A 15,066-nucleotide genomic window follows, 5' to 3' on the forward strand; every position below is an offset into this window, starting at 1 on the left:
TCTACTCTTATGGGTAACTTATACATTTTCTGGATTTGGAAATCTAAGTTGTTCTTAAAATTGGGAATGTGTTTTATGATTATTGTCACCAAAATACCTTTCTTTATCTTTATTCTGCTGCGTCTATGGCCTATACATTTGGGTGTTATTTCTCCCTAGCTCCAAGATACCTTTTTAATTTTTTTTCTGTGGAGCGATAGCATAGAGGGTAGGGTGCTTGCCTTGCATGCAGCCGACCTGGGTTCCATTCCTTCGCCCCTTTCGGAGAGCCCGGCAAGCTACCGAGAGTATCTCGCCCACACAGCAGAACCTGGCAAGCTACCCGTGGCATATTTGATATGCCAAAAATAGTAACAACAAGTCTCACAATAGAGACATTACTGGTGCCCGCTTGAGCAAATCAATGAGCAATGGGATGACAGTGACAATGACAGTGACTTTTTATTTATTTATTTTTTAAAATTTTATCACCATGTGGAAAATTACAGAGTTCTCGGGTTTATGACTCAGTTATACCATATTCAAACACCATCTCTTCACCAGTGCCCATATTCCACCACCAAAATCCCCAGTATACCCCCCGCCCCCCACCCCAACTGTATAACTGATGAATTTCACTTCATTTTCTCTTCACCTTGATTACGTTCAATATTTCAACACAAAACTCACTATTGTTGTGGGAGTTATACTCCCAAACAAGATAACCCTAATAAGGAAGCATTTGATAATTAGTTTTCCATTAAAAGATTGTATGTTTTCAGGTTTTAAAAAAGGGCGCGCGGCCGCTTACGGCTCGGATGTGTCCCAGTTCCGAATCCTGGAGCCGTGTTAGTTGCTGCGCAGTGTCCCCAGGGCTCCATCTGGAGAAGATGTGCTGGCGGCACCTCCTCCTTCCAGCCCCCCCGGTGTTGCTGGCCCCAATTTGGGTCCGGAGCATTTTCCGGGCCGTGCTGCTCACCAGAATGCCTCTGTTGATTGTGGAAGATGGCGCCGAGGGTGGGTCGAGGGCGTGACTTCCGGCGGCCGGGACCACTTGGAGTTTTGGGCTGGCGCCGCCCCACCCCAGTGCACCCCCGCGGCTCGGATGTGTCCCAGTCCCGAGTCCTGGAGCCGTGTTAGTTGCTGTGCAGTGTCGCCAGGGCTCCATCTGGAGAAGGTGACAGTGACAATTTTGATGGAGTCCCTCTCAAGCTTAGGAGGTCCAGGGACCAATGGCGATTTGTTGTCATGGGTCTTTGGTTCAATGCAAAGGCTCAAGGATATAATGCTATGCTAGGGATATTTGGCATGCCCTGGTTTTCTGGAGGCCTTTGGGGCCACACTTGGTGGTGCTAGGAAGTCTCCAGGGCTACATATGGCAATATTCTGGGAACCATGTCTTCCTGAGAATCTAATCTGGCCTAGGTTCTCACTTGAAATGGCTAACCTTTGTTCTATCTCCTAATCCCTTTGTTTTTCTTTCTATTTTCTTCTTTTGTTCATTATGAATAGCTTCATGCATCGTGTCTTCTGTTCTGCTGATGCATTCTGCTAATTTTGTTACTTTGCTCATTATACCATCTTTCGTAGTTTTTATTTTTCTCCTATTTGTGGGCAAAGTTCTGATCCCTTGCTGAAATTCTCATCTATTATTTCCTTCAATCCAATAAGCAGATTAATCACTATAATTTTGAAATCCACATTCAGCCGATTAGAGAGATCTGTGCATGGGATTTCCCGAGGGCATTGTCACTGTCCACTGATTCCTCTTTTCTTCATTATTTCTGGAGCTGTACTTGCCTTCATGGGTTATGAGCTGAAAGGAAGTCCTGGGTGAGGAATCAGGTGTGCACCTTACTGATACAAAGTCCAGGCATGATTCATTATCTATCACGGAGGCAATGAGAAGCAGACAAGTCTAAGGGATTGACCGCTGTGCCTTCAGGCAGGCATCGGACTCCAGGAGAGTCCAGGCAACTTTCCTCCCTGTAAAGGTGTTGGAAGGTGTTAGGCAGGCTCTATTGGTGAATTCTAATTATCTTTTGGCAATGTCATGTTTTCTTTATTTTTATTTATTTTTTAATTATTTATGTTTATAAAGTTGTTCGTGATGATTTCCTACATTCAATATTCCAACACCAATCCCACCACCATTATTTCCATTTTTCCCAACCACCGCTCAAGCCTGCCCCCATAGCAGGCCCTAAATAATTAATATTGCTTGTTATGAATTACAGTTGACTGCCACTACCCAACTGCCGCCACGCTCCAGGCTGCTTTCCTCATGCTCGAGCCGAGCCTCACGCATGAGTGAAGTCCCATGGAAGCCAGGTCGTGCAGAACTTTGTGACCTTGGACTCTGGGCTTAATGGAATCCGGGAGCAGAGATCCTCTGCCTGCTTCTCCCAGTCTCCGGCAACCCAGGGGTCACACCCATAAGCCACCCTCTGCTGGAGCCAGATAATCTCCTCATTGGACATCCTCCAGAACTCATGGCTGCTTCTCCCAGAAGGGAGCATAAAATGAGGCTCCCCTAACTATGTCACAGAACTCCATTCCAGGCTGTTTTCACTTGGGGTGCCCCAGAGGGGGGGCAGGTGAGAGCTCTCCCCACCCCAAGGGACCCAGCCCTTGCAACTGACCACCATTGCCCAACCACTGACATGCTCCAGGCCACTTCTCACATGCTCAGGCCGATCCTCACATATAAGTGAACATATTCCTGGACACATCATAAGATACCCCTTACCCATTTTCCATAATTACCACATCATATTTGATGGGATTCAGACAGTAGGCAACAAATAATAGAGGGAAATGTATATATGTGTGTGTGTATATATATATATATATATCAGAGAGCCTGGCAAGCTACCAAGAGTATCCTGCCCACTTGGCAGAGCCTGGCAAGCTACCCGTGGCATACTCAATATGCTAAAGACAGTAACAATAATGGGTCTCATTCCCCTTACCCTGAAAGAGCCTCCAATATGGCAGCATTGGGAAAGAGTAAGGAGAGGCTGCTAAATTCTCAGGCCTGGGACAAATGGGGACCTTACTGGCGCCCGCTCGAGTAAATTGATGAACAACAGGATGACAGTGATACAGTGATCAATAATTCACTAAAATGGTCAAAAAAGGTTTTCTTAGAAGAAACTATGTGAAGATTGTTGTATCTCACTGTGGAGTCATTAAGCCCCTGTATAAGAGATTTCTGACATGTTGTTAAACATTAAGCCTTGGGTGTTAGCATTTTCTTAATTGAGATTGACTACCCTCTACTTTACATCCCATACAATGTGGTGTGCTATATCTGGTATATCAGTGGTGTACAGACATGGCCACATTAGATCTAGGGATTCTAAAGTTTTGAATGGGGTGATACAGCTGGAGTTAAATTTTTAACTGGATGGTGACTTTAGGGTCTGGAAGCATATTTGCTTCTTGTTCTCTTTTGATATTTGAGTCTCTGGATCATGGCTGGTTAATGAATTTATCTGACACCAGAGGTAGTTCATGGGCATACTACCAGGCTCCCAGAAGAACAGAAAAATGGGGCTAGGGAGCCCATTCCCCACTCCACAAGAGCCTGGGGATTTCAGTCAGAAAACCTGCAAACCTAAGTTCTTCAGGATTAGGTTCATCTGGAGCAGTGGAGTCCGGGCTTGAGCATTGCATTGATTGTGGAGTGTGGAGGTTCTCATCTGCCTGGGCTCTGTTTGGGTGGGCGGTTTGTTCACCTGGCCCCTATTAGACAGATGAGTCTCAACCTGACTCAGAGTCTGGAAGCATCTTTAACTTTCTTGATTTTTAATGTCCTTATAACTTTACATTGCTTTCTTTTTCACAATTGTATGAGATACATCATCAAATCTTACTAGATTTCACATGGGTTATGTTGGCACAATTATGTTTGCATATTTCACAAGTACGGTACTAATCCTCTACCCTTTTACTCTCTTTTGTGGAATAATTGTTCAGCTTTAACATGTTCTCTTGGTCCTATAACTGAGCAAATGATGACTGAGACCTTACCCTTTTCTTTTACACGTTGATACAATATCTCAAGTATGTAATTTCACCCTTTCCCTGGTGAAATTACATACTTAATATCTGGTTTTGATATTACTCAACCAAATTACCTCACACTACTGATATTGAAGGAAATATTGAAGGAAATAAATATAGAGCAGGGGGAGTAAGGCTTAGCATTCAGTGTATTAAGGTTTCTAAGGACTAAGTGTGAAGGCATCAACATGAGAGTCTCCTAGAGTTTCATGGGAGGACTTCCTGCTGATGTAGTAAGCAGAGTCAAAAGAAAACACTGCCTTTAAGGTGAAGGGATGGATTCTCGAACTTTGTATGGGGGAAACATGAGCACAAAAATGTATAAATCTGTAACTGTACCCTCACGATGATTCACTAATTAAGAATTAAAAAAAATTTAAATTAAAAAAAAAGAAAACACTGCCTTTAATAGCCTGTGATACCTATTTGGCGTTTTGATATTCTTATATGTATTCTGGTCTTAATTGTTCCCTTCTCTTAGTCATGAAGATTCTGATTCAAAATTCTGGGATGGGTAGAAGATAAATGTACTCCTCCAGCCATGTCGTACACAACTGGTCACCATGTTCTCAGTCAACATTCTCATTTTTCTCGATAGGAGGCGATAACCATCAAATAATTCAGCACCATAGAACCCAACAAAATTCATGCTGGAACTCCACTCAAGAAGACTGGAATTCTGCAAATTCTCTTTCATCTGTGGCTTGCTGTACAGGTCAGAAATATGAGTTTTGTTTCCCAAACAGAACAAGAGAGAGTAGTTTGGTTTGGCTTATTCACTGTGTTTATCTATTTCTATTACCCTTGTAGACCTATTCAGCTTTTTATAAATGCACATCTTGGAAAGATTCCTTCAGTCCCTTAGCATAAGATCCCACAACTCCAAAAGAACCACTTGTAGGAGGAGGAATGCCAGCAGAGCTGTTTAATGAAACTGGGCAACACTATAATACTGATAGTCCAGTATGAATTTATGTGCTCCAGAGAAAATAAACATCATGAAACCTCCTGGGAAGTCACAAAGCAACAGAATGGGAGCCAGTTAACAAAATTCTATATAACAGAATACAGGGAAGGACATAGATTGTATTCCTCTGGTTTGAAAATCAGTATAGGCCTTTGAAACTCATACATATGCTCCTCCATTTCTAATCCTCAGTTTAACAATCTCCATGAAATTAGTCTGTATATCACAAACAGTGTTACTACATTCTACTCGGCAATTAATGTTGAGAATAACAATACCCACAAGGTCCCCAGCAGGAAGTAGAATTTTAGCAGTATTAATAAAATATCTTGAAAGTGAAAAGATTAGAAAATCTAGTCAAATCAAATTTTAGTACACTATACTCTAGGTCATATTGATGATACATTCCAATGTCATGACTCAGAGTAACTATTATTTTTTTCTGCAGTCTTGGCCCAGTAGAGACAAACCCTGGTGCGGCGAGCTCAAAGGTGAAAAAAAGAAAGAACTCTAAAAAGTACTGAAGAAAACATTGGTTGCCCAAGAATCACCAACTCCTGAACGTTTTCCCATGTTTTACAACAGCTAGAAGAAAAAGATCTTAAGCAGCTGAAATCTCACCTGACAACAATTCCAAGAGAAAGTGCTCTGGGGAAGTCATTTAACATGTCTCAGTCAAGTAGCCTTTCAGATTTACAGGAATCTCAGAAAAAATCTTCAGAGGAAAAGAAGAAGCAGGCAGAGCAGATACTAAAGGAGTTAAGAGACATGCTGACTGAAGGGAGGCAAGGACAGGAAGAGGCAGTAAGGAGAAAAGAGGAAGAACTGAGGCAAGCAATGGAGATCCCCATTGAGATTTGGCCATCCTTGGAAAAATCACTTAAAGAAGTCATAGAAAACATGCTGAAACAACTCAACTCCGCAGAGCAGACACTGCCCCAAACCCAAAACCTCCCAGCTAAAGAGTTGGTGAGCTTGGCGTCTGGAGGGCTGGCCCTGCAGGGAATTTATAAAACTCGCTTCCAAAGTGACCTGCTACAAAGGAGAGAGGAGCTACTCAGTGTCCCCGAAGAATTCTTACTCTTTGGGCCTGAGCAGGGCACACGTATGGAAACAAAGGAATTTACATCTTCTCAAGAAGAATCCATCTTCACACAGAAAATAGAAAAGCTAGGACTCAGTGCATCTACCATAGGCAAAGGCAGTGGCTGGGGATGTAGTTTGGAAGCTGGAATGGATCACAGCCAACATTCAGAATCCACGGAAACCAAGCAGTTGCATTCTGAGCACTCTTATTTCTGCTCCACCAAGTTCATGTATGTCCCACTGGTCTCCTGCCACTTTCCCCGTGATCAACTCCAGCTCTCCAAGGCAGCTCTTCAGGAATTGAAGTGCATTGAAAACCTTCTCAGTCACCTGGCAGGCCCAGACAGAGTCCATGTTCTGAGGAGCAGGACTGAAAATTTCTTCGAGAGGTTTGGATCTCATGCAAATGAAGGTCCTCTACACCTGGGAGGAATCTACTGGTGGAAGGCCGTTTCACAGGGTTTCAAAAGTGAGCAGCTGAGGAAAGTGAAAGAAAAGTCAGTAGAAATGCTAAATGCTTACATAAGAGGCAGCTACGGTGGCTTTGGCATGACTGCTGCTGCAGGAGGAGATGTGTCATCCTCTCATTCTGACGCATCCTCTCAGAATACAGTCTCCAAAAACCTCAAAACAAGGGTACAATTATCTATAACCCAGACAGGTGGCCCACTAGAAACAAATAGCCTTATTCAGTGGAAATCTGGCCTCATTGCCAGTAATCAGACCTGGTGTGTCATTGACAGGGGGCTTCAATTGGTACCCATTTGGGAAATCATTCTGTCCAACCATGAAGATGATTTTACGGATAATTTTCAGGTAGCTACTTGCCTGATAGAGAACTATAATCACTTGACTGGACTCACTGCCCAGATCCCAGCAGGAGAATATTTGCTGAGTGCTCAAAAGGAGGCTAGGGATTTCCTAGAGACTGTGAAATCCTGGGAGGTATCTGACCCAGAAGAGCAACTTAAGCAACTGATAGATTTCATGCAACTGTTGTCTAGAAGAGAGAAAGGATACAGCTGCTGGATTAGCATGTGCCTTGCAGATTGGAGTCTGCAGAATTTTCTGGTAAATACTGTCAATTTGTGCAAAAATTCTTCCACTAACAACAATCAATTTATTAAGTCTCAGTTGCGCAGGCTTCTGGATCCTCATATCTACAGTGTGAAAAACTTTCCCCAGAAACATTCCATAATGAAGTGGCTCTTCCAATCAGAATCAGAACAAGAGGATATCAATATCACTCAATTTTCTGAGTTAATAAAAGTACTAAAAAAAACCCAAAGTGGTCTCATGGAAGAAGAAGCCAAATCGAAGTCCCCAGAAGAAGTGGAGGAAGCTCAAAGACAGGCCACTTATAAAGTCTGTGTGTCCCTTGGCTGCATCTTGAATCACCTCCAAGAAACACAGCAGCCAGACACACAGCTCTTGCTGCTTTCCATTGCAGTTTGTGTAGGATATAATGTGGTTAACAATACTTTTCAGCATCTTCTGGGGAGTGAGGAATTATCTTTTGTACTGAATGAAATGCAAGTTGCCCATAATAAACACCAGGAGCTCCAAAATATTTGCAACTACAGGGCTCAGGCTTTCCTGGTGCTTACAGGTTTGACAGCTACTTTTGGAGTCACAGCTGTTTCTCCAGAAGAGAAATCACAACGGTTGGCACTGATTAGAGAGTACATTGGACATGTGTTGACTGCAGAAGTTGCCCATGTCCTTAACAACTTTGTGATCTATGATTGGGAAAACCTAGAGAAAGACTTGAGATTGCTTATAAGTGGAGACTGTGCTGCCACCATGTCTTCAGTGAATATGGATGATGTGAGGAAAGACTTACAGAATCTCCTCTATGAAAAGAAGCCATCCAATGAAACAGATAACACTGACAAGTATGTGTTCGAGGTCCACAAAAATAGAATTCTTCTAGAATTACTCCAGCGTCTAGGCCTAACAGATAAGTTTCCCCAAAAGATGACCAGGGCTGATTTCCATTTGATCTACAAGATGTCTGTGCACAATAACAAACCCAGCAATGAACAGGAACTCCCCTTTCATTTTTTGCAGAAGTTACTAATGCTAGATTATGGACTGAGATACCTGATTTGTGACAATGACCAAGAAATAGAGAGTCAAATCTCTTCAGTCACATTAAATCATGGTAATGAGACTTTTGATCCCTTTGAAGATGATTTTGAAGACAGTGACAATGCCATTTCAGCAACCATTTCCAGAGCCAATATCCACCCAATGGACATTCAGATGTCAATTCTTCACTGTGCAGATGATTTTGCCAGACAGTATATTTTGGGAAAACTTTCCATTTGTCAATTTGCCCTCCCCCTTCTTGTGCCCAATCCCTGCAATTCTCAAATTGAATTTTATCTTTGGTCTCTCAGTCAAATTAGGAGAAGCTGGCAGCAAAGAAAAAAATCACCAAATGAGAACAACAATTTCAATAATCAGCAGATGTGCAAAGTTCCTACTTCCATTGTAACTTTTATTAGAATTGGAAATGGCTTGTGTGCTTCCAAATCTCAGATCATGAACTGCCTTCTCAGTCAACGGAAACATGATATCTTTTTTCACAGACATTGCAAAGGGAGCAGCAAGGACTGTCTCTTGATGGGGGGTGTGGTAGAAATCTGCTGGTTCTGTCCTGCAGGGCAAGAAGAGGACAGGTTTGACAGTTGCTTGACCTTTGCCAATCTTCATGGAAATGCAAAAGAATATCAGCAGCAGCTCACATTCCTACAAGAAGTCTCTTCTGTCCTTGTGATTCTTATGGCAACTTCTGATGACAATGAAGAAAACCGAAACTGTGTTCGTCACCTGTGTCAGTCATCAAAACCTTTCATCTTGTTATATGATGATAAAGAAAATATGGCCAAGATTTCTGGCCAAAGAGTGAAAATTGGTATCAAAAATAGAAACGAAGCAGAATTAGCAAAGGAACTCACAACTACTATTAAAAACTTGTTAAACTACTCTCACTCCCCTCACAGTTTAGAAGACTGTGCCCTTATTGCTCGTAAACAAGGATTCTTTATTGATGAAGACCAGAGAGACTGCAAAGAAGCCAAAGAAAAGGCAGGGTTTTTATTGAGCCTTCTAGAAGAAATCGAAATAACTCAGATTAAGGAACGTTTACTACCCCTTCAGGGACAACTGTGGCATGATTGGTGCAAAAGAGACAAAGAACTCTATCATCTGACAGAAAAGGGGAATCAAAGCATTGAACAACACAAGAGTGAGACAGAGACAGAGAAACGAAAAATTAGGCAGAAACAATTGCAAAAGGCCTTCCCACTCAACCGTTTAATGAAAGAATTCCTTCAATTTCTAAGACTTTCAGAAACTCACACCAGATTATACTTCTTGCAATGGCTGACTGTGTTTTTGGACAAACTAACTGCACCATACCTGGAAACCCTTAATGCAAAGAAAAAGAGCTTATGGTCTGAAGTACAAACGGAAAAGCATAAGTCATCCAAGAGTAATGTCCGGAAATACTTAGAAAATGATGTCAAAGCAATCTCCCAAAAGATTAATGACTGTAGCTTGGGAATTGAGCATATTCTCAGGGAAGTTGGTCAAATATATGAAGTTCTAGAAGAGAGTTCCTTCTTCAAAACTATGGAGACACTTTACCTCTCCCTACCACAGATCGCTGCAGAGTTGATGATATCTGGGGTTCCCATTGAGTTGATGGATGGGGAAGCTTCCTACGTGCCTCTAAAGTGGGTGGCAGCTGTTTTCGATAAGGTCATTGAGAAACTTGGAGACAAAAGGCTGTTTGTTCTCTCTACGCTAGGTATACAGAGTTCAGGAAAATCCACCCTCCTCAATGCTCTTTTTGGCCTACAGTTCACTGTCAGTGCTGGGAGGTGCACCCAGGGAGCTTACATGCAACTCCTAAAGGTGGAGGAGACATTTGGAGAGGAACTCGGATTTGATTATTTACTTGTCGTGGACACAGAAGGACTTCGGGCCCCAGAACTAAGCAACAAATCCCAACATCATGACAACGAGTTGGCAACTTTTGTCATTGGACTTGCCAACTTGACTCTGATCAATATTTTTGGGGAAAACCCATCTGAAATGCAAGATATTCTACAAATAACTGTGCAAGCTTTTCTGAGGATGAAAAAAGTGAAAATCTCTCCAAGTTGTCTATTTGTTCATCAAAATGTAGGGGAAGTTACAGCCAAAGATCAAACCATGGAAGGACGAAGGAGGTTTGAGCAGAGACTAGATGAAATGGCAGCTGCAGCAGCTGAACAAGAGCAGTGTTCGGATATCACCTGCTTTAGTGATGTCATTAAGTTTGATGTCAGCACTCAAGTCCACTATTTTGCCCATCTCTGGGATGGCAATCCCCCAATGGCCCCTCCTAATCCTCGCTACAGTCACAATGTTCAGGAACTCAAGTATCAGATTCTCAAAACCGCCAAACAGCAATCCAGGAGAAGCATCATGAAGATATCAGATGTAAAAATGAGAGTTCAAGATCTGTGGAGAGCCCTGTTGAGTGAGAACTTTATTTTCAGCTTTAGGAACACCCAAGAAGTCCTGGCCATGAGCAAACTGGAAACCATGTATAACTGCTGGAATTGGGACTTAAGGCGTCATATACTAGGCTTGCATGACCAGCTCATGAACCAGATTCAGAATGGAAAATTACAGACTCTTGGAGAAAGCATGTTTGAGTCTCAAGTTTCAAAACATTATGATGACATCAAGCAGAAAATGGAAAAATATTTTAAGGATGATCCAGACAGTGAAATTCTGATTCAGTGGAAAGTAAGCTTTGAAAGTAAGCTAAGACTTTTGAAAGATGCCCTCATTTCAGATGTCCAAAAAAAAGTCAAAGAAATGGCCAGTTTTAAAAGAAATCAAGAAAAGTTGGGTAGCAAATTGTCAACTTATGAAAAGGAAATAGTGAAAAAAAGTCAACAGTTGGCCTTGACTGTCAAGGGCCGAGAGTTAAGTACTGAAGAACTGTATCTAAAATTTGATCAGCTTTGGAAAACCTGGATCTATGATGTAACATCAAAGCAGCATCCTATTAAAAAGCCTGATATTGATAAGGATTCTGAAGATATCCTTCTTCATTACTTCAACAAAGAGAATAACATAGTGGAGATCATTAAGAATTATTGTGGAGAAAGTTTTCAAATCCAATATGACAAGCATGTCCAAATGAAGAAGAAATATTTCAATATGAAGACTCTGAAATTAGAGGCCCAAGATGAAGAATCCATAAGTATGACTACTGCACGCATAGTCTCAAGATTTAATGAAACTCTTGACAGAGTTCAGAAGCAGCACCATGACTACAATTCCTATTATTTCCATGAAATTCTGAGAGTAATAGATGAGGAGGTGAAATCTGTATCCACCCACGAAAGATACACTTTTAAAACTGAATATAAAATTGATTTGGCTTTGAGTTTATTTAAAAAGGCCTCAGAGACTTTTAAGGAGATACACAGGGCATTCAAAGAAGCAAATGATCCTGTAAACTATCTGGAAAGAAAGAAAAATGAGTTCTTTATGAGTTTTAAGATATCTTGCGAAGGAGCAACCAACATCAAAACGTCTGTTGATTTTCTGTGGAGCAAACTCATTCCTGCTGTCTCTACAACCTTGTGGAGAAGAGTGGTTCGTCAGATGGTTGGGCACATTCGAGGAACCTGCCCTGAATTCAATGCTAACAGGTCTAACCTGGAGAAACATATCCTCATCTCTCTGGCAGAAGAAGAAAACTTTGATAGTTACTGGAAATATCTACATGATCCACGATCCTTCATTAAAAGTTTCATTGTGAGTCAAGTTCAAAAATATTACTCAGGTGAAGGAAGTGAAAAAATGAAGTCAAGTTTGAAACAAAATTTAGATGACATCAAGGAAATCATCCGCTCAGCCATTTATGATTCCATAGAAATTGCTAAAGATAGAAACAGCAATGAGACCGCATCAGAGTGGTTGAATTTGTTCTGTGATAGTCTAGGGAGTGACTTCGCCTTTCCAAGAAAAGACCTGATAAGCATTGAACACCAAGAGATAAAAGATCTTGCTTTTCTCAAAGATGCCATGAGTGGTGCTTTGGATCCCGCAATGGAGGACTTGGAACAAAAATGCTTAAGTACTAATAAGGAGAATGTGATGTCTGAAATCAGTGACATTCTTTCTGAACTTCTCTGTGGCTGCTGGGAACAGTGTCCCTTCTGTGGAGCAATTTGTACGAACACAATCCCTACACACGATGGAGACCACAGTGTTCCCTTCCATCGTTCAAAGACTCTCACTGGGCGGAGATGGCATGAAACAGACCAATTTTCCATTGACTTCTGTACTACATCAGTAGCAAGTGACTGTTACTTTTATGTGGATGATAAAAGAAAATTTCCATATAAGTCCTATCGAGATGCAGGAGGGGTTTATGCCACATGGAGCATCACTCCAGACTTGTCCACCCAGCCATACTGGAAATGGTTTGTCTGTCACTTCAGATCTAAGCTAGAAGAAAAATACAAGTTAAAATTTGAAGGTTTGGGCCAAATTCCTGATACATGGTACAGCATCACAAAACAGAATGTGCTTGATGATTTGAGAAAACAATAATACCACAGAATCACACACAAAAAAAGTTTTAGTATTATAATGTGCAATAATCAAGCAGTTCTCATTATCAATCTCTATTATCTTCACGTAAAAACCAGAAAAATCGCATTGCATTCCAAGAGCTGAATATTACCTTTTAAATCACTGCTTTTCCATTTTAACTCAATTCATAGTACAAAAATGAATTACTAAAAACATAAACATGACAAAATACTTTTAAATAGGTTCCTCACATGTCAAACTATTGTTCTACAAGCCATATTAATTTTAACACACCTAATGTTATAAAAATTTTCAGAGCAAGCAATTTTAAAACTATTAATAAAAATAAGTACAGATTGCCGTAAAATTTAAAAATTTATTTATGTTTATATCAAAAAAGCATACAGACTTGCTTGACATTGCAATTTAACTTTTCGCTTGAATTTTGTTTCCACATTTGAAAAGCTGCTACACCTAAATTTAAAAGTCCACAATAAACTCATGATTCTGAAGAATAAAGTGCAGTGTTATTTAGAAAATATTTTAAAAGAAAGTAGAGTGCTACTCATTCTGGGGAAAGGGCAACTCAGAGAAGGGATCACCAACTATAATGTAGTGGAAGGCCATGTGGGAGAAGGGAGTTGCGGGCTGAATGAGGGCTAGAGACTGAGCACAGTGGCCACTCAACACCTTTATTGCAAACCACAATAGTTAATTAGAGGGAGAGAACAGAAGGGAATGCCCTGCCACAGTGACAGGGTGGGGTGGGGGGAGATGGGATTGGGGAGGATGGGAGGGATGCTGGGTTTACTGGTGGTGGAGTATGGGCACTGCTGAAGGGATGGGTTCCCGAACTTTGTATGGGGGAAGCATAAGCACAGATGTGTATAAATCCGTAACTGTACCCTCATGGTGATTCATTAATTAAAAATAAATAAATTTATTAAAAAAAAAAGAAAGTAGAGTGCTACTTACAAACCATCTGTCCTGGAGGGTGTGGTGCTGCCAGCAGGTCAACCTGTATGCGAGGGCGAGTGGGTGAGCAGTCTGATGTTGCCTTCAGTTTTCCTGGTACCCCGAAATTGCCGCTGTGCCTCTGACTGACGCAAACCACTAGGGCCAATTTTCTCGAGCAATTAAATGACCAAAATAGGTATGTGGAAGTCATGACTACAAACCACCTCTGGCTCAGCTATACAGATCATTTATAGGTCTTATTTCAGAGACCCATAAATAAATCACAAAAGAAATAAGAGCTGCAGTTAATCCTAGACCCACACAAGGCTGAACACAGCAGGGTAAATCACAATGGGGGGTGGGGGGAATCACAGTCCCTGACAACTGCTTGCTCCCACATTCAAAAATCACCACTTCTTTATATTCCTGGAAGCACCATCAGTCACCCCCATCAACTTACTTCAGCACTGCCATGTAAACTCTCCTACCAACCCTGCTTCAGAGACCTATAAATAAGTCTACAAAGGGATCAGAAGCCGTAGTTGATCTTGGACCTGTGCAAGGCTGAACAAACCAGGGTAAATCACAAGGGGCAGGTCAGCCTGGTGCCAATACAAGCAGAGCCCCTGGCAGCCACTTGATTACCCAATCCAAAATTGCCACGATGCCCCATCTGTATTTCACCATCTCGAGACAGATCTCACTGAAATATAATCTGCTGAAAATTCAGGTATGCAGGTTTTGTGCCTGAGATCTTCAGATTTTCTCTGGGTCAGGATGAACTACCTCCCCACACCTCCCTCTACTTCCATAAGCCCTGACAGTCACATCCACGCTCCAAAGCTGTCACTCAGTTAAAAAAGCTACTCCAGCCTCACTTCTTGATAAAAATACTGAATGCTCTGAACAAACACAATGCCCTCTTTATACCTATATTGCAAAACATAAGGCACAAAAGAAGAGAGAAAAAGAAGAAAGGTGACTGCCAGAGAAGCATGCTGGTGCAGTGAGGGTATTGGGAGATGGTGGGGAAAAAAACAGGGGACATTAGTGGTGGGAAATGTATACTGGTGGAGGGATGGGTGGTGAATCATTGTATGACTGAAACCCAATTATGAACAGCTTTGTAATGGTCTATCTTACGGATATTCAATTTTGTTAGGACACGGATTGAGATCTCCCTACCGACAAAGAGACTCTAGAGACTGCTAACAGCAAGCAGGGTTTATTGTAAGACTGACCAGCCAGGGTCCAGCTGCCTACACAGACATGCAGATCCAGCAGGTTGGGCAAGACCCCGAGCTTCTCCAAAGGAGATCTTATATAGGCCTTCCTCGGCCGTTACAGCAGAACCCGCGCATTTCATAGCCAGTAGATTTGTAATGGTACATATTTTC

General features: G+C 41.7%; 1 protein-coding gene across 1 annotated transcript; it reads left to right on the plus strand.

Annotated features, from left to right (window-relative positions):
- Positions 1–4,648: 4,648 nt before the first annotated feature.
- LOC105943540 (interferon-induced very large GTPase 1-like) lies at positions 4,649–13,451 on the plus strand. The gene is made up of 2 exons (XM_055141754.1): positions 4,649–4,762; positions 5,463–13,451. Exon 2 carries the CDS (start codon positions 5,681–5,683, stop codon positions 12,728–12,730), a length of 7,050 nt encoding a protein of 2,349 aa, XP_054997729.1. The 5' UTR covers positions 4,649–4,762; positions 5,463–5,680; the 3' UTR covers positions 12,731–13,451.
- Positions 13,452–15,066: the final 1,615 nt, after the last annotated feature.

This window comes from Sorex araneus, chromosome 6, assembly GCF_027595985.1.
Source record: "Sorex araneus isolate mSorAra2 chromosome 6, mSorAra2.pri, whole genome shotgun sequence".
Lineage (NCBI taxonomy): Eukaryota > Metazoa > Chordata > Mammalia > Eulipotyphla > Soricidae > Sorex > Sorex araneus.

Excerpts from the sequence above, each read along its gene's own strand:
- LOC105943540 (XM_055141754.1), top strand. The coding sequence starts at position 5,681 with ATGTCTCAGTCAAGTAGCCTTTCAGATTTACAGGAATCTCAGAAAAAA.